This window comes from Silurus aristotelis (assembly GCF_946808225.1).
Source record: "Silurus aristotelis genome assembly, chromosome: 7".
Taxonomy (NCBI): Eukaryota; Metazoa; Chordata; class Actinopteri; order Siluriformes; family Siluridae; genus Silurus; species Silurus aristotelis.
The window spans coordinates 14,478,917-14,505,555 of NC_139580.1; the positions used below are offsets into that span (position 1 = coordinate 14,478,917).

At 36.5% G+C, this 26,639-nt stretch overlaps 1 protein-coding gene across 3 annotated transcripts in view; it reads right to left on the reverse strand.

The window, feature by feature from the left end:
* abcc8 (ATP-binding cassette, sub-family C (CFTR/MRP), member 8) overlaps positions 1–26,639 on the reverse strand; it is a 55,913-nt gene that overhangs the window by 6,245 nt on the left and 23,029 nt on the right. For 2 of the 3 annotated variants that reach the window (XM_083547478.1, XM_083547479.1), the window contains exons 16-29: positions 25,298–25,370; positions 24,900–25,005; positions 20,306–20,338; positions 18,841–18,870; positions 17,394–17,492; positions 16,390–16,474; positions 12,133–12,213; positions 10,735–10,872; positions 10,188–10,313; positions 8,138–8,234; positions 6,509–6,529; positions 5,026–5,273; positions 1,794–1,960; positions 907–976 (exon numbers count right to left, since the gene is read on the reverse strand). In XM_083547478.1, coding sequence (XP_083403604.1) covers positions 907–976; positions 1,794–1,960; positions 5,026–5,273; positions 6,509–6,529; positions 8,138–8,234; positions 10,188–10,313; positions 10,735–10,872; positions 12,133–12,213; positions 16,390–16,474; positions 17,394–17,492; positions 18,841–18,870; positions 20,306–20,338; positions 24,900–25,005; positions 25,298–25,370 — 1,374 coding nt within the window. The remainder of the gene's footprint in view (positions 1–906; positions 977–1,793; positions 1,961–5,025; positions 5,274–6,508; positions 6,530–8,137; positions 8,235–10,187; positions 10,314–10,734; positions 10,873–12,132; positions 12,214–16,389; positions 16,475–17,393; positions 17,493–18,840; positions 18,871–20,305; positions 20,339–24,899; positions 25,006–25,297; positions 25,371–26,639) is intronic. The other variant, XM_083547480.1, reaches the window with a different exon arrangement.

Genomic DNA, 26,639 nt, shown 5'->3' on the forward strand with positions numbered 1-26,639 from the left:
TAATAGCTTGGGCTTACATGGCTGCTTCTGGAATAGCCTCACTAATCATTAGTAATGATGTAACTAAAAGACTATGGCCCAAAACGCTCTGTCAAATCATTATTGGCTAACAGGAGCAACCCCCAGTACAAACAATAACTAAGAATCTCTGGTTTACAAAAGAGGAATACAACAGTCTATTGATGTCAGTGGACTTCCAGCTTAAGTATTTGCAAACAAAATATACTTAATTCATTTTTAAAGTATTTCAATAGATGTAGATGTAAAGTTGAGAAAATAAAAAATAAAATTCTGATATATTGCCTGATATTCCTTATTTTGATCTCAAATACCAGATACAGATAATCATTGTTTTGTAAAAATAATAAAATTGCCCTTGCTGTTCAAATTACACAGTTCCAATATTAATGTGGTAATTACAGTCCAACCAAAAATATCCAAACAGAAGTCCTATAGTAATAAATAAACATTGTTAAAAGGCTAAATCATGCACATAAAAAATTTACATTAAGGCACATAAACAAGGTAGTTTTGTCTTCTATCATGAGCAGTGAGCATGCACAGAACAGGATTAATAGTGTGCCTCATACCAGTACCAGCTGAGAATAGCTCATCATGTAAAATATGTGAAGCTTTGGCATCTTATGCTAAGTGGGCTTTAGATGCAGCCTTTATTTAATTAACTAAATAAACAATGTCGAAACAAAGAATATAATTTCGTTCAAAGTTCTGTATAATTACTACAGTAAATTATAAGCAGTGGAATGTAAAATTGCAAATTAGAAAAACGATCAAAATGACTGTAAAATACTGAATTTTATTGTCATTTTATCTCTCTAGGGAAAAGCAGAGCACTTTGGTTAGAAAAGGTCATATCTGACGACGAGCAGTGACCCAGTAACATACCTGGTCTATTGTGTTTGTGTCAGCAGAAAATCGGTTCAGAAGGCTTCCCAAAGGAGTTGTCTCAAAGAGTCTGGTCAAAAAAAAGTGCAATCTGTCATTTAGGAGATACAGACATATCCTGCACATAGTGCTGCTAATTTAAGATTTCATTTCAAGGATGTTTCTTCTTGGTGACACCTGAGAGATTATTGTAGTAAATCATTTCTAAAGTAAAGGTAAGCTATAAACTGTACTTAATGTGATGATAAGGTTATGTGAATAGGAGAAATGGGATAAGCACTGGACAGTCTATAAATACAGAAGCAGTTCTTAGAGGGTACTAATCTATTGTGGCCAGGTGAAATTACGCGCAGAAGAAAGAGTGAGTGTTTTGCACTGTCAAATATTGTTGTTTCTGAACCCAGATTTGAGTTAATGACATCCATGTTCCTTATTTACTGTGCAACGCCTTGGGATAAAGGGGTGAGTGGGTCAGAGATCATCTGTCACCGGACCACACACAGTGTGTAATTACCCTCCTCATTACCCTCAAGCCCTGTGTGGTTGCCATGGAACTAACAGCAAAACAGCAAAAGCACTGTTTGCTGTCCTGAGCTCAGACAGATGGGGCACATCAGTCATCAGACAAATAGCTCAGTGGAGCCTGAATATGCAACAAGTTAATGGTTTTATTGTCATCTTCCAAAAATGTTTTTCTCTTTCTCTCTCTTTCTCACACACACACACACACACACACACACACACACACACACACACACACACACACACACACACACACACACACACACAAAAGCAAGCATACAAACACACACCAGAGATACTCATTAACACATTAACACTTAAACAAAGAGCTTAATCGGAGCAGCAAAAACAGAAGAGATTCATACCTCATGGGAGCGAGTACGATGTTATTAAGCAGGTTATGGTGCAGCTTTTTTGCCACACTAAGCCCTGTCCACTCCACAGCCACAGATGTTACTAGACACAACGCAATGCCCAGGCAACATAGCAAACTGAACACCAGTAGATACGACAAGTGACTGAACCCACAGTCCTGCAATCAACAGCACATAGCACGTTGTTTTTTTTATATTATAAACCCCATGTGTATGCTTATGCATGTGATACGGCTGAGAATGAAAGAGAATATTAAGAATGAATGGCAGTGATTTAGTGTTAATGTAGTGTTAGTGTCTGTGATAATGATATAAATATAAAGACAATGTCAGTAGAGAAAGCTATGTAGAATTTTATATAAAGCAAAGCAATATTGATTGAGGAGTATTCTAATAATCTTAAAAGCCACAACACTAATGGTTTGGCTCCAAAACAATCAATTCATGTATTTACTTAAAAAAAAAAATCATGAGTAAAATATGAGACACACTTAAACAAAGCAAGACAACACTAACATTTCACCTCCACAGATGCAAATTCTACTTAAAAACAAGAATAAGTAGCATTTCTGAAACATGTACCGGTATGTTTTTAAAATGCAAAATATAATTTTGTCATTTGTATTTAGCAATCATAGAAAAATAGTAAGGGAATTATATAAACATTTCGGCTATACTTTGCATTACTGTGTACCATAACATGGTTGAATACTTGAAATGGCAGATGGTGAATAATTTATATGACAACATGTCTCTATTAATAGTTCTAATTGTATTATAAATCACAATAAACCGGTTTTAATAATGTATGTGTTCGTTCCTATACTAACTATACACAGTCCCTGTCCTGTTTTTCCTTACTACACCTTCTCTGCAAATCAAACCGGTTAGTTGTGGTTGTTCACACTGAAGATCTATAGTGAAAATCCTAAGGGATACATTTTTTCTTATTTTAGATTGAATTACATGCACACACACATAAACTTAGAATAGGTCAGACAGGGCTCTACTTGCTGTATTAAGTATCCTGCTACAGCACATGATGTGTTATCAGTATCCAGCATGTCTCAGAACACAGCTGATGTACTTGAATACCTCTCTCAGATAACACCTTCCAACTGCTGTGGCTGCTGTTCCACCTAATGTGTTAATGACACAGTAACACTCGCTCACACTGCTATAGCCTTAAAAAATTTCTGAGGATGGCTGGAGTGAAGTTTTGGAATGATGGAACAGTATATATATATATATATATATATATATATATATATATATATATATATATATATATATATATATATATATATATATATATATACAGTGAGGAAAATAAGTATTTGAACACCCTGCTATTTTGCAAGTTCTCCCACTTAGAAATCATAGATTGGTCTGAAATTGTCATCGTAGGTACATGTCCACTGTGAGAGACATAATCTAAAAAAAAAAATCCAGAAATCACAATGTATGATTTTTTAACTATTTATTTGTATGATACAGCTGCAAATAAGTATTTAAACACCTGAGAAAGTCAATGTTAATATTTGGTACAGTAGTCTGTGTTTGCAAATACAGAGGTCAAATGTTTCCTTTAGTTTTTCACCAGGTTTGCACACACTGCAGGAGGGATTTTGGCCCACTCCTCCACACAGATCTTCTCTAGATCAGTCAGGTTTCTGGCCTGTCGCTGAGAAACACAGAGTTTGAGCTCCCTCCAAAGATTCTCTATTGGGTCTAGGTCTGGAGACTGGCTAGGCCACGCCAGAACCTTGATATTCTTCTTACAGAGCCACTCCTTGGTTATCCTGTTTGAGTGCTTCGGGTCATTGTCATGTTCGAAGACTCAGCCTCGACCCATCTTCAATGCTCTAACTGAGGGAAGGAGGTTGTTCCCCAAAATCTCGCAATACATGGCCCCGGTCATCCTCTCCTTAATACAGTGCAGTCGCCCTGTCCCATGTGCAGAAAAACACCCCCATGCTTCACAGTAGGGATGGTGTTCTTGGGATGGTACTCATCATTCTTCTTCCTCCAAACATGTTTAGTGGAATTATGACCCAAAAGTTCTATTTTGGTCTCATCTGACCACATGACTTTCTCCCATGACTCCTCTGGATCATCCAAATGGTCATTGGCAAACTTAAGACGTGCCTGGACATGTGCTGGTTTAAGCATAGGAACCTTCCGTGCCATGGATGATTTTAAACCATGACGTCTTAGTGTATTACCAACAGTAACCTTGGAAACAGTGTCCCGGTTGTTTTCAGGTCATTGACCAGCTTCTCCCGTGTAGTTCTGGGATGATTTCTCACCTTCCTTAGGATCATTGAGACCCCACGAGGTGAGATTTAGCATGGAGCCCCAGTCCGAGGAAGATTGACAGTCATGTTTAGCTTCTTCCATTTTCTAATGATTGCTCCAACAGTGGACCTTTTTTCACCAAGCTGCTTGGCAATTTCCCCGTAGCCCTTTCCAGCCTTGTGGAGGTGTACAATTTTGTCTCTAGTGTCCTTGGACAGCTCTTTGGTCTTGGCCATGTTAGTAGTTGGATTCTTACTGATTGTATGGGGTGGACAGGTGTCTTTATGCAGCTAACGACCTCAAACAGGTGCATCTAATTTAGGATAATAAATGTGGTGAAGGGGGACATTTTAAATGCAGACTAACAGGTCTTTGAGGGTCAGAATTCTAGCGTATAGACAGGTGTTCAAATACTTATTTGCAGCTGTATCATACAAATAAATAGTTTAAAAATCATATATTGTGATTTCTGGATTTTTTTTTTTAGATTATGTCTCTCACAGTGGACATGCACCTACGATGACAATTTCAGACCCCTCCATGATTTCTAAGTGGAAGAACTTGCAAAATAGCAGGGTGTTCAAATACTTATTTTCCTCACTGTATATATAATAAAATTAATAGAATTTTAAATATAATTTAAATATTAAATTAAATGAAATTTTTTTTTTGTATAGCAATTTTAACAATGACCATTGTCCCAAAGCAGTTTTACAGAGATAAAGATGTTATAATGTTTGAATTAATAAGATTAGTGCCTTAGTTCTTGTAAGTTTATCTCTTCGGTTTATATAACTAAAATGAATGAAGGGGAGTTAAAATATTTATTATAATTTTTAAGAGCATGGGTACACAATGGTAAGGAAACTCTTGAAAATGTGACCATGTCGACAATCTATGATGCTAGTTAGAGATAGTTCTATACCTGTACTAGTGTGCAGTTGTATTGAACAGCGTTGACCTTGGCACGGATGACATCAGAGGTCCAGTGAGCAAGCCAAACATCAGTGGCAACCATGATCGTGTGTTTGAGCAGCTGAGAGAGCAGCAGTAGAGGCAGCAGCAGCAGACCAGCTGAACTTAGGTATTTCCCACATGAACGCCAAGGAATGGTGGCTCTGCTCCTCATTACCTGTGACAGGTTATCGTCATCATCCCACTCCACCGTTTCCTCTGCAGGTACACAATAACAACATGTGGTGTGGGACAAACCATATGACATGAAAAGCATTAGCTGCCATTTGATAAAATTAAGCAAATACAGCAAAAAAAATGCAAGCTTCGTTGGAAGAATTCTCTACAAGCAATCGTTGATGAAAACTACTAAATTTCTAGGCACTTTTAAGAGAATCAAAAAGTGCAATGTGTTTTTTCCTCTTGGCCCGGTATTGTTCAGCATTCACATGCCCCACCACTAACAAGCAATTTCAAATTTCAAATTATATATTGGAAAAAAACTTTGAAGTAAATTTCCAGAGCAGTTTGAGAATGTTATCTCTATATTTGTTTTCTTTTTCAAATTATGATTAAAAACATTATTATTAAACCTGCCATACATGTATTTCTTCACAAATTGATGCTTTGTGATTAGTATTAATCACAAGTGATTAATATTAACATTAATGGATTACAATCTTAGTAAAGTCGTAGATAGTATTATAATACTTAATTTTGTATAAAATTCTGTACTCATCTTTTTTTATGCAGTAACTGGGCATCTTTTTTTTTTTTACAGAAATATTTCACCCATATTACTCCACAGCTGTAAATATACAGCATTTAATACATTATTACTCTCTACATCACATATAAAACCTAAAGACTGAGAAGTCTTCATGTAAAACTGCCATTTTAGTCACATAAAGGTGTAAACATGAGGAGAGAAATAAACCATGGAGGTCAGCGTTACATGTCCAAAATCAAAAACCAAAACCAGAATTATAAGAGGATAGAATTGAGGTTAAGAATGAGAAACAGGGTCCCCATTCCTTCCATGACAGATATATAACGCTGATTTATGTCTCTCTGGGAGGAGAGTCTACACAGATTATCACAGAACTTATATTAAGGCCTTCCAACCGCTCTCAATTCTAAATTTAGATGCAACCTCATGCTGCAATTTTAAGTGCATAGAAGAGAGTGTTGGGAGAGGAGTGAGAGGGAAACACAGAAAAATAAATCGTACATAGAGTTAGATATAAATAAGCATAAAAAAAACAGGGAACATCAAACACAGCATGACACAAAAGCAGGAACGTTTTAATGCTCATGCTATAGGGGGATTATTGGAAGTGCTTTTGTATTCTACATGATGGAGGCATGCAGCCAAGAGCAGTGACAGAACACACATCACCACTTCACACAAGCTTCACACAATTTACAGTTACCAAACCATTGTCCACCCACACCTGTGAGTGCAGTCCCCAGTGCTGCAGGGACACACAGACCAGAGAACCAGCAACACTCATCAGACAGAGACAGAGAACACAGCTTGATAAGCTGAGCAGCATATAAGAGGGACATAAGTATAATGTAGCCAGCCATGTATTGCAGGGTCCATTTTCTTTATCTAGTCCTGGAATAAATAGTGTGGTGGTATCAGATTTGTTGCACTCTACTGTCAAAGCAGACTTTTGAGGCTATCCCATTTGGACAGCTGACCTCTATGCTTCTTTAATTTGATAGAGCATAGCTTGTTGCTTTGCAGAAAAATTATCATTTACAGTTGTTATATAGACCAGTGTTCAGCTCAAGTTATTAAAAAAAGTACTTAAAGCAAACTATAACTCTGAGCATTTACAAACATGAATAGTTTATCTTGAAGAAGTCATATTGCATTTTATAGCCATGCAACAAAATTGCAGCTAATGTTTATGGAGTATGCACCTTATTTTATTATTCATTATTTTATTTGCTAAATTGCTACTTATTTAGCCCTTTGTTATTCTTTACTATATAGATGCAGTAAGCTAACAAGTAACCTATTCAAATAGAATATTTCGAGATAATGATAACATTCTAGAATGTGGTCAAAAACAAGGTAGTTTTAAATTCATAAGTCTCAGTTAACTTCACTACTTCAACCACATTGAGAAAATAAATGGTGTAACGCCTGGTGTAACGCCCTAATGTAAAGTATCTGGAAATATCTGGAAATAGGAAATATATGTCTGTCTGTCTGTCTGTGTGTGTGTGTGTGTGTGTGTGTGTGTGTGTGTTTCTTAAAAGAACCATTACCTGAAAAGAGAACAAGACAGCAAGAAGAAGCTTACATTTTGTAAAAATGCCTAGATATATTTTAGATTTGAGAAATATGAGACACATAACTCAAAATATGTTCAATGCCTCACACTAAAGAATTGAAGAAAATAAAAATAACAGTCCTTGGAATGGAGCCTGAGCAGAATGTTATATATATCACTTACAGCTTTTATTCCTTAAATAAAACTTTTTATAAGAAAATAATTCTTCACTGTGCAATAAAAATACATTTAAAGAAGAAAGGTCTAATAACAATGTAACAATGCTGTGATAGGTTGCTCTTATATATATATATATATATATATATATATATATATATATATATATATATATATATATATATATATATATATATATATATATAAAACTGCCATTTGACACATTCACTGTTAGTGATTACTATGGCTGGGCTGAATGCCAGGTGCCTGGCAGTCACCCAGCGACCTCCATCCTTGATCTACAGATGGGTCACAAAGATCATTAGACTCGCATAGGTGAAACACAATGCTGAGTTAGAGCAGTAATGGAAGATGCCAGTTCAGAAGGGCATTAAACAGGCTGTTAGGTAGAGAGAATGTCTTTAAATAAAGATGTGACAACATGAAAGCAAGCTGTCTTCACAGATAATTTAAGCCAAGCCTCTGTGCACAGCAGGTAGGCTTACTAGAATACAATTTCAACCTGATCATAAAAAAGAACACCACATAATGACAGCACAGAGATGGAGAAGTGTTCATCAGACATATACCAGTACAGACTAATGTGTTTTCTCCTACCTTCCTCTTCTTCCTCTGTCTTCAGTGCTTCTCTGGAGTACATGGCCCTTCTCAGGTTCTTCCTTTCCAGTACCGTCATACTCTCTGCTACAATCTCCTAAACACAGCCATTTGTACTTATTTACCCATGAAATAGACACTTTGCACACACACATATATATATATATATATATATATATATATATATATATATATATATATATATATATATATATATATATATATATATATATATATATATATATATATATATGTATGTTGTGGTGTGAAAAAGTGTTTTCTACTTCCTGATTTCTTATTTTTTTGCATGTTTGTCACACTTTAAGGTTTTAGATCATCAAACTAATTAAAATATCAGTAAAAGATAACACAAGTGAACACAACATGTAGTTTTTAAATAAAGGTTTTAATTATTGAGGGAAAACAAAAACAAACTACATGGCCCTGTGTGAAAAAGTGTTTGCCCCCAAAACCTGGTTGGGCGACTCAAGAATGTTATTAATTGCATTGAGTCTGTTACAGTGCTGTGGAGGAATGTTGGTTCACTCATCTATGCAGAATTGTTGTAATTTAGCCACACTGAAGGGTTTTCGAGCATGAACCGCCTTTTTAAGGTCATGCCACAGCATCTCAATAGGATTCAGGTCAGGACTTTGACTAGGCCACTCCAAAGTCTTCATTTGTTTTTTTTTTTTCAGCCATTCAGAGGTGGACTTGCTGGTGTGTTTTGGATCATTGCCCTGCTGCAGAATCCAAGATCGCTTCAGCGTGAGGTCATGAACAGATGGCCAAACATTCTCCTTCAGGATTTTTTGTTAAACAGCAGAACTCATTACAGTAAGTCTTCCAGATCCTAAAGCAGCAAAACAGCCCCAGACCATCACACTACCACCACCATATTTTACTGTTGGTATGATGTTCTTTTTCTAAAATGCAGTGTTATTATTACAGCAGACGTAATGGGACACACACCTTCCAAAAAGTTCAAATTTTGTCTTGTCAGTCCACAGAGTATTTTTTCCAAAAGTCTTAGAGATCATCAAGATGTTTTCTGCTAAAAAAAAATAAAAGAGATGAGCCTTTATGTTCTTTTTGCCCAGTCTTGTTCTTATGGTGGAGTCATGAACACTGACCTTAACTGAGGCAAGTGAGGCCTGTAGTTCTTTGGATGTTGTTGTGGGGTCTTTTGTGACCTCTTGGATGAGTCGTCACTGAGCTCTTGGGGTAATTTTGGTTTGCCAGCCACTCCTGGGAAGGTTCTCCACTGTTCAATGTTTTTGCCATTTGTGAATAATGGATCTTACTGTGGTTCACTGGAGTCCCAAAGCTTTAGAATTTTTTTTTAACCTTTTCTAGACTGATAGATCTCAATTACTTTCTTTCTCATTTGTTTCAGAATTTCTTTGGATCTTGTCATGATGTCTAGCTCTTGATGACCTTTGGGGCTACTTCACTTTGTCAGGCAGGTCCTAATTTAAGAGATTTCTTGATTGCGAACAGGTGTGTCAGTTATCAGGCCTGGGTGTGGCAAGAGAAATTGAACTCAGGTGTAATAAACCACGGTTTTAACAGAGGGCAAACACTTTTTCACACAAGGCCATGTAGTTTTGGATTTTGTTGTCCCTCAATAATAAAAAACCCTCACTTAAAAACTTCATGTTGTGTTCACTTGTGTTATCTTTTACTTATATTTCATTTAGTTTGATGATCTGAAATATTTAAGTGAGACAAACATGCAAAAAAACAAGAAATCAACACTTTTTCCACACCACTGTGTGTGTGTGTGTGTGTGTGTGTGTGTGTGTGTGTGTGTGTGTGTGTGTGTGTATGTCCATCCCAAAAACTCTTCTTAGAAATAGTCATAACTACGCCCATTATAAGCTTCTTGTGAATCAAAACCCAGCTGTAATAGGAAAGCTGTGACTAAACAGAACAGACTTGTGCATTAAGGCTGAAGATGAACATGTCAAATCTGCTAAAATTATTTTGCTTTTTTCATCTAGAATGGTGCAGTTGCTCCCATTGAGCAGTTGTTCCAGAGAATTAGTACCTTCTCGAATTCCCGGTCCTGGCGGTGCATGAGCGCTTTCCACTGCTCAAACAGTTCAGGTTCTGATTTCTGGATGTCTTTTAGTGTGCCCTCTGTCTGAATCGTGCCATCCTTCATAGCAATAATCTATCAACAGATCAAGCAGATATCCAACCCATTAGACATTGCTTTCAATCAGACAGTCTTACTAGTCCAAATATACTGTGATAGGAAAGGATATGATTGATGTACTGTAGATATAGAAAACAGAAAAGGTCCCTGCTGTGTCAAATTAAGAGCTGAGTTATAGTCATTGGTAGAAGGGTAAACAACTCTAATGCTATCCATCACTGAAACAGAAGGAGGCAGATAAGTGTTGGAGCAAGCCTTTCGTTATACTTGTCACTGAGCAAGAGTGTGTTGACTCTAATCAGTCTAGGGCAGCCTAGAAACAAACATTTTGAAAAAATGCATCAATTTTGGAAAAAGTCACACAGAAAAAAATAAAATAAATATAAGCAAGACATCTTCATCCATTATCAAAGATACAATTGGACTGAACCAATACCCAGTCTGCATGAGGCAAATATTGTAGTTTGTGGGTGACCAGCACCACGGTTCTCTTCTCCTCCCGGAGCAGTTTCAGAATACCCTCCTGCATCAGATGATCACTCAGATGGATGTCCAGTGCTGAGAATGGGTCATCCTGAAAAAATATTAAAATGCAGTAAAATCCTGCCTCACACTACATTGAAATCTACTAAGCAGATTTGCGCACAGTTAAACTTAGTACCTCTTAGGCAGGGGTGACCAACCAGTCAGAGACCGAGAGCCACATTTTTTACTGTGTTACCGCAAAGAGCCACATCATACACATGGGCACACATGAACATCACCCATCACCCATCCCCATCCCTCTAACACACACACGCACGCGCATGCACACACACACACACACACACACACACACACACACACACACACACACACACACACACACACACACACACACACCTCTGCTCAGCCAGATTTATTGTAAATGTCACACACCAACATAATGACAGAAATTGACTCCTACAGTTCTAAGACCACAGGAAAGTCATTTTCAACAATGAACATTGTGTTTACTGTCTCACACACACAAACTCTTAGTTTAACCAAGTACACAAACAAAAATATAATAATTTACAATAGCGTTTTTCTTTTACTATGCATGTTACTTAGTGGGACTTTTGGCATCCTTGCCTTGAACAATCTCCTTCAAATCTGTCTCGTATTCCGTTGTTGCCACTCGAAGCAATTCTTTCACATGGGTATCAGTCAGAACAGATCAATGCTTTGATTTTACGTGTTTCAGGGTAGAAAACACAGACTTGGTTTGCGTTTTTTTTTTTTTTATGTGCGTGTTCACTTCGCTTCAGTTGAATACGGTATTTTCGTCAAATGCGCATGTGCGTGAGATGAAAATACCGCAAAGTTTCCCAGTAGGGGCAAGCTCATTTAAGTCTTAAAAATACCGTATTGAACTCAAGCAAAGCGAACACGCACATAAAAAAAATAAAACACAAACACAAACTTCGATATGAACGTCAGAGCCGCATGAAACCAGCCAAAGAGCCGCATGCGGGTTGGCCACCCCTGCTCTAAGGTGTTCTTCAGGTTGTCTTCTAAAGAAACCTTAAAGGCGAAGGGTTTCCATGCCAATCAATAAACAAGCTTGAGAAACTTTCCTTCCTAAGACTAGTTCCTAAGAAATTATGAATAAATTTTAATTATATTTAATAGTTAATAAATTTTAGGCCAAAAAAATGTGGAAACAAAAGCATTTATATTTCCCTTTCAGAAAATCTTGAAGTAATACCTTTATGAATGCAAAGAACTATTTTGTGTGCTGCCTTATTAATGATTAACCCATTCTAATCTAATCATGCATGCAGTTTTCTGAAATAACTGATTTCAGATTTACCAGGAAGACCACGTTGGTGGTCTGATAGAGGGCACGGGCCACACTGATACGCTGCTTTTGGCCTCCAGAGAGGATGATTCCCTAAAAAGAGAGGAATAAGGTTTACCGTCAAAGAAACAATGAGACATAACTTTAACTTGCTTTAATCTACATACATCGCAAAAAGTATGTGCACCTGACCAAACATACATGTATCTGCTTTCAAGTTATAGGTATTCAATATTAAGCCCTTTGCTCTGATAATAACCTCAACTCCACTGAGAAGGCTTTCTACTAAATATTGCAGTGTGGCTGGGGGAATTTGTGTTCATTCACCCACAAGGGCATTACTGACACTACTGATGTAGGGTGAGGAGGCATGGAGTGATCATCTGATTTCTGAGTATTTCCAAAGCTTCACAGTAGAGCTTAGGTCACCTTCCCAGGTTTTTACACCAAGTGAGAAACAAATAATATGTTTGTTAATCTTGCTTACTGCATGGGATTGCATCAAGAATCAGCTCTAAGATTGACGGATGAGGCCAGACAGGAGTCTCTATGGACTATGATGTTTGCGGCTGATATTGTGATGAGAGTAGGAAGCAGGTTGAGAAAAGCATGGAGAGGTGGAGATACAGTGAGGAAAATAAGTATTTGAACACCCTGCTATTTTGCAAGTTCTCCCACTTAGAAATCATGGAGGGGTCTGAAATTGTCATCGTAGGTGCATGTCCACTGTGAGAGACATAATCTAAAAAAAAAATCCAGAAATCACAATATATGATTTTTAAACTATTTATTTGTATGATACAGCTGCAAATAAGTATTTGAACACCTGTCTATCAGCTAGAATTCTGACCCTCAAAGACCTGTTAGTCCGCCTTTAAAATGTCCACCTCCACTACATTTATTATCCTAAATTGGATGCACCTGTTTGAGGTCGTTAGCTGCATAAAGACACCTGTCCACCCCATACAATCAGTAAGAATCCAACTACTAACATGGCCAAGACCAAAGAGCTGTCCAAAGACACTAGAGACAAAATTGTACACCTCCACAAGGCTGGAAAGGGCTACGGGGAAATTGCCAAGCAGCTTGGTGAAAAAAAGTCCACTGTTGGAGCAATCATTAGAAAATGGAAGAAGCTAAACATGACTGTCAATCTCCCTCGGACTGGGGCTCCATGCAAGATCTCACCTCGTGGGGTCTCAATGATCCTAAGGAAGGTGAGAAATCAGCCCAGAACTACACAGAAGGAGCTGGTCAATGACCTGAAAAGAGCTGGGACCACCGTTTCCAAGGTTACTGTTGGTAATACACTAAGACGTCATGGTTTGAAATCATGCATGGCACGGAAGGTTCCCCTGCTTAAACCAGCACATGTCCAGGCATGTCTAAAGTTTGCCAATGACCATTTGGATGATCCAGAGGAGTCATGGGAGAAAGTCATGTGGTCAGATGAGACCAAAATAGAACTTTTGGGTCATAATTCCACTAAACGTGTTTGGAGGAAGAAGAATGATGAGTACCATCCCAAGAACACCATCCCTACTGTGAAGCATGGGGGTGGTAGCATCATGCTTTGGGGGTGTTTTTCTGCACATGGGACAGGGTGAATGCACTGTATTAAGGAGAAGATGACCGGGGCCATGTATTGCGAGATTTTGGGGAACAACCTCCTTCTCTCAGTTAGAGCATTGAAGATGGGTCGAGGCTGGGTCTTTCAACATGACAATGACCCGAAGCACACAGCCAGGATAACCAAGGAGTGGCTCTGTAAGAAGAATATCAAGGTTCTGGTGTGGCCTAGCCAGTCTCCAGACCTAAACCCAATAGAGAATCTTTGGAGGGAGCTCAAACTCTGTGTTTCTCAGCTACAGGCCAGAAACCTGACTGATCTAGAGAAGATCTGTGTGGAGGAGTGGGCCAAAATCCCTCCTGCAGTGTGTGCAAACCTGGTGAAGAACTACAGGAAACGTTTGACCTCTGTAATTGCAAACAAAGGCTACTGTACCAAATATTAAAATTGACTTTCTCAGGTGTTCAAATACTTATTTGCAGCTGTATCATACAAATAAATAGTTAAAAAAATCATATATTGTGATTTCTGGATTTTTTTTTTAGATTATGTCTCTCACAGTGGACATGCACCTACGATGACAATTCCAGACCCCTCCATGATTTCTAAGTGGGAGAACTTGCAAAATAGCAGGGTGTTCAAATACTTATTTTCCTCACTGTATGCGCTGGAGAGAAGAGGAATGAAAGTCAGTAGGAGTAAGACAGAGTACATGTGTGTGAATAAGAGGGAGGGCAGTGGAGTGGTGCGGTGCAGTTGCAAGGAGTTTAGGTACCTGGGGTCAACAGTGCAATGTAATGGAGAGTGTGTTAGAGAAGAGAAGAAAAGAGTGCAGGCAGGGTGGAGTGGGTGGAGAAGAGTGGCAGGAGTGATTTGTGATAGAAGAGTATCTGCTAGAGTGAAAGGGAAAGTTTATAGGACTGTGGTGAGACCTGCTATGCTGTAGGGTTTAAAGACAGTGGCATTGACTGAATGACAAGAAGCGGAGCTGGAGGTGGCAGAGCCGAAGATGCTAAGATTTTCATTTGGAGTAACGAGGATGGACAGGATTAGAAATGAGTTAATTAGAGAAACAGCACATGTAGGACATTTTGGGGACAAGTTGAGTGAGGCAAGATTGAGATGGTTTGGACATGTGGAGAGGAGGAACATGAGATATATCGATAGGAAAATGCTGAGGATGGAGCCACCAGGAAGGAGGAAAAGAGAAAGGCCAAGGAGGAGGTTTATGGATGTGGTGGGGAAAGACATGCAGGTAGTTGGTCTGAAACAGGAAGAAGTAGAGGACATAATAGTATGGAGAAGGAGAATCTTTTGTAGCAACCCCTAATGGGAGAAGTCAAAAGAAGAAGAGGACCTTGCTTTCTGCACAGGAGCAATGCAAGCTGTAACATGTTTCGACCCGTTTGTGAAATAAAATTGCAATATTACTGTATACAAAGAAATTAACTTTGGTACCATTTTGAGGAAGACCCACATGGGCTGCATAGTAAACCTCTTATTTGGGAAAATGACACTTAATATTATTTACTATACAGCTTCTCTATATATTTTAAAGTCTTGTTGCCCCTATATGTTGAAAATTTCTTTAGAAAAAATCTAATTTAATACAGAATCAACATGAATATTGTATCAGTCAGTTTCTGTTTACGAACAGGATTGAATATGTTTATATCCATTCCTCTATAGCACATAGGATATATGACTGACAATAACTATCCAAGATTGTTAAAACTGTTTGTAACATGCTCCTTATCAGATTTTGTAGACAATTATCAAACTTTTCTTACTTAAACTACATTTTAACAATCAGAAATTCTAAAGAAGTTGGAGAGAATCATAGTTCAGATATGAGAAGCTGTTCAACAACAACCAAATGACAACAATAACCCAAATAAAAATCCAAAAAGAAACTCTTTCCTAATCTGCATAAGGCTTGATACCAGTACTGATGTTAGCCTTACAACAAGACAATGACCTTAAGCATAAAACCAAAACTACATTAGAGTGATTGAAACCAAAAACCTGGATGTGTAAGAATGGGACATTCAAAGGTTTTATCTCAATCTGTTTGAGAATATCTGGCAAAACAAATGGCATCTGATTCTGACAACAGTTTGAACAATTGTGTGCAGAAAAAATAAACAAGAAATAGGGATCCAGATGTGCATAGCTTATCCAGACATATCTGAGAAGACTTAAGGCTGTAATTGCAGTTAAAGGTGGTTCTCTCAAGTATGGTTCAAGGGGCTTATGAGGGCAAAGACGGCTTTTCATGATTACTTTAGTGCTTTCTGAGTGGGCTGCTGGCTGTTAATACAGCTGTTTTATGTGTCCATTTTATAATCATAAAGCAGAGAGTGATGGAAAAAAAACAGAGAGTGAGAGAGTGATAAAGCACACACAAAACTCAGCAAATAAAATCACAGAATATACAGTGAAGTCTGTAAATCAGGAGTTATTTCTGTGCAGTAAATAGAAAACTATGAATGTAGCTACAAAAGCAGACTATTACTGTACAGCATTACTGAACTCTTCCAACAAGCATTAGATTGCAACAATATAACAATATTATGATTGCACATTTACATTTCTGTTAGAAAAATACCCTGACTACTGCAGAGGATTTGTATTAAATCTGAAGCTTTATTTGTCATGATAGAGGTGTAAGTGAGAATTGTGATTAAAAGAACAATCACCCTTTCACCAATGTCTGTCTGGTCCCCCTGTGGTAGGATGTCAATATCCGGCTGCAGGGAGCATGCCTCGATCACGGTCTTATACCTGTACAAACAACACACTCAGTGCTGTTATACATGCAAAACAGCATTTATTGTAATTAACAACTCATATTTTCATCAGCATGATGGTTTGTTGACTGATGTGTTTTCCATCTTACAATCAAATAGGTTACAAATGAATACATAAGAAATGGTGACAATAGCAAGGAAATGAAAAGCAAAATCATAGACTGCAGTTTCTCTAGTACAGTTGAATATTCTGTTGTTGAGGGTGAATTCTAGCATATTTACTTAAACCACTCGTAATGGCAGACTGATTTGTCACATCTTTTGTGTGCACCCAGGCCAGCATATTTACCAAAAGAGCAAGACAGAGGGAATGGTGGTGGGGGCATTTCTGAATCATGATTGCATGCTTGTTAAAGCAATTCACAGATGAGTGAGAAATGAGTCAGAGTGACCTATACTGAATAATAAAAGAAGAGACAGACTGACAGATAAAGAGGAATAGAGAAGAAAGGACATGGTAAACATTGCTCCTTTAAGCTTAATTTTACCGCAGCAACAGAAGGCCGGAAACTGCTTAACGTCTTCTGAAAGACAGGCCATTAAAAGCACAGGCTATTGACAGCACCATAATAAACCTGAATGAGTCTTTCGAAAATGCCATTTGGAGGACTTATAAGAGAAAACTCTGCCAGTTGTACCAGGCAGATAAAAAGCAACATATGGCTTATCAATTTTGGGTTTAGACATGCATAATACAAAGTCACGGTTAAAGAATTAAACACACAGACATCACTAATAGCACTCGAATACACAAACATACTAGACATGTCATTATGACTTTGTGAGCTATAAAATGTGGAACTGAGACTCTGCAGAGGGTAAATGAAACTTTCACAAGCTAAATGGGAACATATAAAATGGATGACTGCCACAAATATTAATGCAAGTGATACCTTTGTTTGATCAAAGGCATCTCAAAGGTGATGTTCTCTACCACAGAGGCATTAAGAAGCCAGGGCTTTTGGGAGGCGTATGCAACAGCACCTCTTTTCCTGTTAGAGAGAGAGAGAGAGAGAGAGAGAGAGAGAGAGAGAGAGAGAGAGAGAGAGAGAGAGAGAGAGAGAGAGAGAGAGAGAGAGAGAGAGAGAGAGAGAGAGAGAGAGAGAGAGAGAGAGAGAGAAAAATAGAGGCTATTTTATCACTAACATGCTGCAGTTTAAATTGTGAAAAGTGTATAATTAAATACATACTTACAGAGCAATATATTTGTTGTGGAATAAGTGGTTATACTATATAAATAATTATTATGTTGCCTATCTACAAATGGCAGTAGTGTAGGTTTCACTTCAGGTTTAAAAGGCACACTGTTAATGAACATTCATAACTAAAATTAATGCCAAGTGTTAACATTTTTATGACTTATCTCAGTAAGAATGCACTGGTAATTACGTGATTAATTGACTGATTATTGATTGAATGGTTAGTTTATTAGCTGATTAATTTTTTGAAAGCTTGACTGACTGACTGACTGATTTATTGATTGATTTTGAATGACTGATTGATTGAATGAAGGGTTGTTGCTTTTATTTTCAGTAGCTGCTTTATACTGTTCATGGCTGTACTGGATTCACACTCAGTTCAATCCAGTCCAGTTCAGTTCAGTCCAGTTCGAATCAAATCAAATCAAGTCAATTCAATTTTATAGCACTTAAACAATGGACATTGTCACAAAGGAGCTTGAAAGAAATAAAAAGATTGAGAATCAAACTTTTAAACAAATAAATGATTCCGTTAAAAGTTATCCTTAATGAGCAATCCAGATGTAAAAATGTCAGGGAAAAACTCCCTGGATATGATGCCAATACATTCCACAGTTCAATGCACATATACTTAATGCCAATTCGGCATAGCCAAAACCACCTGCTGGTGTGTTTTCAGGAGGTGGAAGGAAAACTGATAACTCTCATTCAACCTGCTGGGATTTTAATATAAAATATATACCGCCTTTGAAATTTCTTTGTACTGAAATGTTAAATAACTTTGATTATAGTGGTAAATAACATAAATGTGACTGTAGGCTTTTTTCTTTTTACACATGAATGTAAAAAAAAAAAACAATAGTAGTCTACAATTGTAAATTGTTTCTAAATATAATTGTATTTAATGTTTTGAAATAAATTTCTGCCTTTCTGAACATACAAGGCAATCAAAACTCTACTCATCAAATTAATGTTTTATATTGTATGGTAGACATGAAGTATAGGGACGATTTACTCAGACAGTAAAAGAGGCAGCGCTCATCAAACCCCTTAAAATTTGTATCTATTGATTCTACTTAAAACCTTTATAGATGAATTGCATTACTTGTGTGTTTACCTGTGAGAGTGTATTTATACATACCGGAATTCGTCATCACTGGAGACATCTGGACTGAAAATAAAATTGTGCGCACGTGCACACACACACACAGGCCCACACACACACGCACACACACACACACACACACACACATACACACACACACATACACACACACACATACACACACACACACACACACACACACCATAATTACACTGAAAGACCATGTATCAGGTCAAGATGAGAAAAGTTGTGCTTCATATTTATCTATATATCTTTTCCTTCACAGAAAACAATTTATACTGATCATAATAATATATGGTTAAGCACAATACTGAAAATGCAATGCATTGAGAATTGTCCTTGTTCAGAAGCCCTGTTGATTTAAAATGTCATACAGCCAGCATGCAGCCAAGAGTAAAATGATATTTGTCCTTGGCTGCTATTCTTGCTTAGTTTATGAGAAAGGCAAAACACACACATTTGAAAGAGGCACAGTGTGCAAGAATACGTGCACCTAAACACACACACACACACACACACACACACACACACACACACACACACACACACACACACACACACACACACACTGTACATTCAGACACACACACTCGGCAAAATAAATCAGAATTGGCTATTACTGATCTCAGGAATGAATGAATTGTGGTTTAAAAAAAACAAGTCAAGTGTCAGATTTTAACAAAATATATTCGACCTCAGTGTTACTTTGCTTGACATAAATGTTCACCTAATTTGTTTACTGTTTACAAGTTATTTGTTTACATGCTGGGTAATGTGTCAATTTAACAAACATGGTGGTAATTATAGTCAGTTTAAATATATGCCAAACCTTGCTACCTTTAAATGGATTTCCTCATACATCTTGCACTTTAGGCTTAATCGATTCAATTTATAATGAACCACTGGCTGTCAAAATATCAACAAAATTCTCCCAGGTTTTAAAATTCAATAACTTTACTTTTGACATCCATGGAAAAAAAAGGAAGGGTTATGCTTTCAGAGTTAATTGAAAATTTCACAGTTTAAAGGCATTTTTTTCAGGCTGCCAGACATAATTCTATAGCAGACAAAAAGGTTAGGAGTGTTTCTAACCTAGCTTTTCTAAAATCCTACATTGTATTGTTGAATGGACAAGATAGAAGGTAAGAGTAAGACTGCAGCTGAGCACACACTGCTTGATTGGGACTAGATTTGGGACTTATTACAGGTTATTACAAAAACCACACAGGCAATCAGAGAAAAGATGACAACCCTCCACAACCCACAGGGGAAAAACGTGCTGTAGGAAACAATGCTCTAGTACATACACACGCATATAAATATGCAGGAGGTTGGTATTCAGGATGCAGCATTGTCTTATTACATTTCAACACAAATTGAATCCTATCAGAAAAAAATATATATAAACGAAAACATTTAAATGACATGATCACACACATTTAAAATAGAATTTGTTAGAAAGTAAATGCAGGATGTATACCTTTCATCACCATCTGAATCCAGCTTTGGAATACTGTAATGAGAGGATAAAGAAGAAATCTTATGCACCCATTTTAACTATAATAAATATAATATATATAATATAATATAATATAATATAATATAATATAATATAATATAATATAATATAATATAACAAGATAATATAATATAATATAATATAATATAATATAATATAATATAATATAATATAATATAATATAATAATGTTTTGATAGAGATACAGTGCCTTGCGAAAGTATTCGGCCCCCTTGAACTTTGCGACCTTTTGCCACATTTCAGGCTTCAAACATAAAGATATAAAACTGTAATTTTTTGTGAAGAACGAAATTTATTGGATATCTCAAACTTCTTCAACAAATAAAAAAATTGGGCGTGCAAAATTATTCAGCCCCTCTACTTTCAGTGCAGCAAACTCTCTACAGAAGTTCAGTGAGGATCTCTGAATGATCCAATGTTGACCTAAATGACTAATGATGATAAATAGAATCCACCTGTGTGTAATCAAGTCTCCGTATAAATGCACCTGCACTGTGATAGTCTCAGAGGTCCGTTTAAAGCGCAGAGAGCATCATGAAGAACAAGGAACACACCAGGCAGGTCCGAGATACTGTTGTGGAGAAGTTTAAAGCCGGAATTTGAATACAAAAAGATTTCCCAAGCTTTAAACATCCCAAGGAGCACTGTGCAAGCGATAATATTGAAATGGAAGGAGTATCAGACCACTGCAAATCTACCAAGACCTGGCCGTCCCTCTAAACTTTCAGCTCATACAAGGAGAAGACTGTGGCAACAATGCAAAATGTTATGTTTGGCGTAAAAGCAACACAGCTCATCACCCTGAACACACCATCCCCAGTGTCAAACATGGTGGTGGCAGCATCATGGTTTGGGGCTGCTTTTCTTCAGCAGGGACAGGGAAGATGGTTAAAATTGATGGAAAGATGGATGGAGCCAAATACAGGACCATTCAGGAAGAAAACCTGATGGAGTCTGCAAAAGACCTGAGACTGGGACGGAGATTTGTCTTCCAACAAGACAATGATCCAAAACATAAAGCAAAATCTACAATGGAATGGTTCACAAATAAACATATCCAGGTGTTAGAATGGCCAAGTCAAAGTCCAGACCTGAATCCAATCGAGAATCTGTGGAAAGAACTAAAAAACTGCTGTTCACAAATGCTCTCCATCCAACCTCACTGAGCTCGAGCTGTTTTGCAAGGAGGAATGGGCAAAGATTTCAGTCTCTCGATGTGCAAAACTGATAGAGACATACCCCAAGCGACTTACAGCTGTAATCGCAGCAAAAGGTGGCACTACAAAATATTAACTTAAGGGGGCTGAATAATTTTGCACGCCCAATTTTTCAGTTTTTTATTTGTTAAAAAAGTTTGAAATATCCAATAAATTTCGTTCCACTTCATGATTGTGTCCCACTTGTTGTTGATTCTTCACAAAAAAATTACAGTTTTATATCTTTATGTTTAAAGCCTGAAATGTGGCAAAAGGTTGCAAAGTTCAAGGGGGCCGAATACTTTCACAAGGCACTGTACATAATTCCTGTTTAGTTCTATGAAAAAGTAATGTAAAATAAAATATGTAAAAACAGACCTGGCAACAAAAAACAAAATCAAAAGTTATGTTAAATAAAAAGATACAGCTGTAGAAAACATGGACAACAGTTCAGTAACATGATTAGGTATAGAAAAAGATCTTAGAAATTTAGAGTGTATCAAAAGTAACAATGAGCAGAGGTTCACCCATTTGCAAAAATCTACAAACTGTTTAACAATTTTAGAATATTGCTCTGCAACATTAAATTGAAAAGACTTTGAATACCTCATCATCTACAGTACAAATTTTCATAAAGAGATTCAGAGAATTTGGAGAAATCTCTGTGCACAAGGGACAAGGGCAAAACTCAATATTGGATGCTGATTATCTTTAGGCCCTCAGATAGCACTTTCTGTAAACACAGTTCACCATTATCCACAAATCCAGGTTAAAGCGCTATCATGCAAAGAAGGAGCCATATGTGAACATAATACAGAAATGATGCTTTCTACGCTACTAATATGGAGTCAGGAATCTAAATACAGCATCCATTACAACAGCAAGGCTTCGTAGTAGATGAGTCCAGGTACTGAACTGGCCCGCTATCAGAACTATCACCAGAACTATCACCAGTTGAAGAAACATGATGACATAATGAAATGAAAAATAAGACAAAATGTCCCAGGATTGTCGAGCAGCTAGAATCCTTTATCAGAAACAAATTGAAAAACATTTCTCTCTCACAAATTCAGAAACTGCTCTGCTCAGTTCCCAGACCTATATAGACAAAGCACATAATATCCTTCCATATCTATTATAACAAGCACATTTTCACATACACCTAAATAAAACCAGAGAGGTCGAGCGATATGGGTTTCTCTCTAGCCGATGCTGATATTTAGAAATAAGGGCAGCCGATGGCCAATATATGATGCCGAATTTTTTTTGGACGATTTTCTTTATTTTCTCGCCTTCATCTCATTAATTCTTACCGTTAATTAATAAGATGTGATATAGAAAATTGCTTAAATTAAACATTTATTGAACAACAGAAGCCTCTCTAAGCTCTGCACTTTGGTTTTGGTACCTGATCAAACCTGTAGCCTGAACTACATTTTAACCAATTATATATATATATATATAAGGCTAAATAAAGAACGAATAATAAGAGCTTAAAGCCCGGGGGACACCAAGTTGTCGTGTGTTTTATTATTGTGTAGCTTTTCCGTTAGCTCTGTTCGTACCGCGTCAGCTGTTTTTCGGCGATTCTGCAGGTCGAATCGGAGGCGGAGCTCCGAGTGGTTAATTAGCATAGAGAATGAGCACACGAGAAAACATGGAACATGATTGTTGTCATTCTTACTCTTTTCTTTGCAGCTTAGCAGACATGATTGAAAAATGCTACACGAATCTGTTAGTAACGATCGCAGCAGGTATACAGACGGCTTGTTTTAATATATTCACAGTTCTAGCTTTTCCGGTTTCTCTGGTTGGACGCCAAATCCACACTACTGCCACCTGCTGTATGGGAGAGTTATGTTCTCTTCTTCGAATGCAGAATGCACGGTTTGTTGAGTCAGATGGTACAGCCGATCAATCGGCCAACCTCTAGAAAATAACCTGAATCTCAGTGAATACTTGCCTCACATAATAAATATATGAAAAGAAGCTTGAAATGTCTAATATTTAATAAACAAATTCACATCTAAAACCAAAACAGATATTCTCTGATTATGTAATTCTTATGAGAGTTAAAAGAGGTTTCTCCGGTATCACCTTATTAACCGTCCGTGTGCAAACATAGTGAAAGTCCCGTTTGGTGTCCTGATGATTTAAGTAATTTATAACACCATAATTACTTTAAAACCTTAAAAATAATATTTTTGTCTTAATGCTCTATGTTGAATAAGGTTTCACTAATATTAAACATACATTTGCATAAATAATCTATATTTGTCCATTGCCATGTTGATTAGAGTATTAAAAACATGAAAAGTATTAATTTAAGGTACATTTAAAACAGATAAAAATGTGCGGTTAAATTGCGAATAATCACATGTTGACTCATGACAATCCTGCAATTAATTGCGATTAAATATTTTCTTAGATTGACAGCCCTATTTTTTATTTTTTATTGATTTATTTTTACATATTTTTTGGAATTGGGGTTGTAGATGCAAACTGTTCACAGCTTATGAACTTACGTATGAGCACATGTGTGGAGGATTCGAGATATTATGGTCAATTAAATAATAGATCAATGAGCCAAATTCTGTTCATTTGTTATCAACAATTCAAAACTAGTGATTTCAGGTTAATCATTTTATATTTAATGTATCATATCATCAAAAGAAATAGCACAAAGGGTCAAAATATTCATACATATTTAAACTATTTTCACTTGATATTTTTTTCAACATATTTAGCTAGTGTTTTTGCAAATCTCTGCAAAATAAATGATCAGCAAATTAATCACAAGGAAAGGCTTTAGCTGGATTCTCTGGAAGTAATAAGATTTTACATAAAATACACAATATACTAAAGCTTGTTATAAATTCATATGCAGGTAATTATGCATACCCAATTTCCAAGGTCTACTGTAAGCAAACACATAATAAAGCTATCTGCATTCCCTGTGTTCACGAATCAACTGAGCTAATTGTATTCAGTTTGAGTAACCTATTTATTAACTCCATTTTATCACTTACCAGAGTTTCACAAATTAAAATTTATATAAAGCCGACCTTTCCATCCTCACTGAACTGCACTAAAATAAAGATTTTGCTCGGTCAGGACAAGTGGCAGCCATGCTATTTAAAGGTCATGAAAACAACATGACCAAAAATAGCCAAAAAGGATGGAATTAATGTTGATTTTTGCAAGATGTGTTTACAACCTGCATTAGGGACTGTATATATATATATATATATATATATATATATATATATATATATATATATATATATATATATATATATATATATATATATATATATATATATATATATATATATATACCTGTTCCATGTCACAGTGCCAGAAATACTTTGCATCTCCCCTAGTGCAGCCAGTAACAGGGAGGATTTTCCACAGCCCACCTGACCCACTATCATAGTCAGCTGACCTGGTAGGAAACACACACACACACACACACACACACACACACACACACACACACACACACACACACACGTACATATGCACACAAAAGCACACACATACACATCCACCCACCCCTCCCCGCAAACACAAGCATACACACACACACACACACACACACACACACACACACACACACACACACACACACACACACACACACACACACACATACACAATAAGGAAGAAGGTCATACATTTCACCCATTATCATGCTGTACATCATTTTTGACTATACTTTCTATTAGAAAACTCACCGAATGGAATCTTTATATTCACATTGGAAAGTGTGAGTGCTCCTTCAGTCCAGCTGAAATATCCACTGTTTATCTGTCAGAATTGTCACAAATCAAACTACAGTGCTATAATACTTATCTTTGTTGCGTTACAAACAATTTTTGCATAACATACTGTACTTAAAGATTGTCTGGTATTCATGCAATTTTTGTAATTGATAAATATTTTTTATTGTATAGAATTCAAACACATATACCATATATGACCTGTTTTTAAAATGAAACATCTACTGCACATAGTGGTCATACGGTAACATATTATTTACTGTATTTTAGATGTATATTTTTAGCGTGTCTTTATAAGCATAAGAATAAGAATATTAAAAATAATACTGTACAATATATAAAATGGAGTTGATATGACCACTTCATATAAAGATGTATATGAATTTTATTCAGATAAATAACACGTAAATGTTCAATTCTTATAGATCATAGCCAGAAAAAGTTTTAGCCGATGCACAAGCACAGGACACAAATGCATGCTTTGAAATTTTTTTATGTAATTGCCTACCTAAATATCTACCATATCACTCTTTCAATTAAATAGAGAGAATGAAAAGGAATGGATTGATTTGATAATTAAAAAAATAACAAAAGTAAGATGTCTTCCCTTTCTTTAACAAAAAAAAAGTTCAAATGTTCAGTATTTTATGTTGGTACACAGTGTGGATATGAAAATATACTATAAAAAGGCACAATTAGAAGTGATAAAAGTGCATTAGAAATACTCCCCCATGAGACATCATGCATGTAAATGTATCGCATTTGTCAGATCCCCTTATCCAGAGAGACTTACAGAAGTGCTTCCTAATTAATGCTTATTAAAAATGCATCTTAGTACCAATATAAATAGGTCAGAGTCTAAGAATACAATAAAGCTAAATGCTCCCAAGGAATCTCTTAAATAAAAATTAAAGCAGCCTAATTGCTGTTATATATTATTTCAGAGAATGGATGATAATGATTGTCACTAAACACGTGTAATTCATAGAGTAAAGTGACATGAATAACAAAATTCCATGACTGTATGTTATAATAGTGATTTATGAAGTGAGTCACTTCATAATTCATTATTATAACATACAGTCATGGAATTTTGTTATTCATGTCACTTTACTTTATGAATTACACGTGTTTAGTGACAATCATTCTCATCCAGACATCACTAAAGCCATATGATTGTCCATATTATATTTATGTTCAATTCTTAATAAATACTGTAAATAGCATGTATATTACTTAGGTGTATATGTGGCTTGGTCACTTACCAACATTTCAAACATAGGCTTATATGAATACA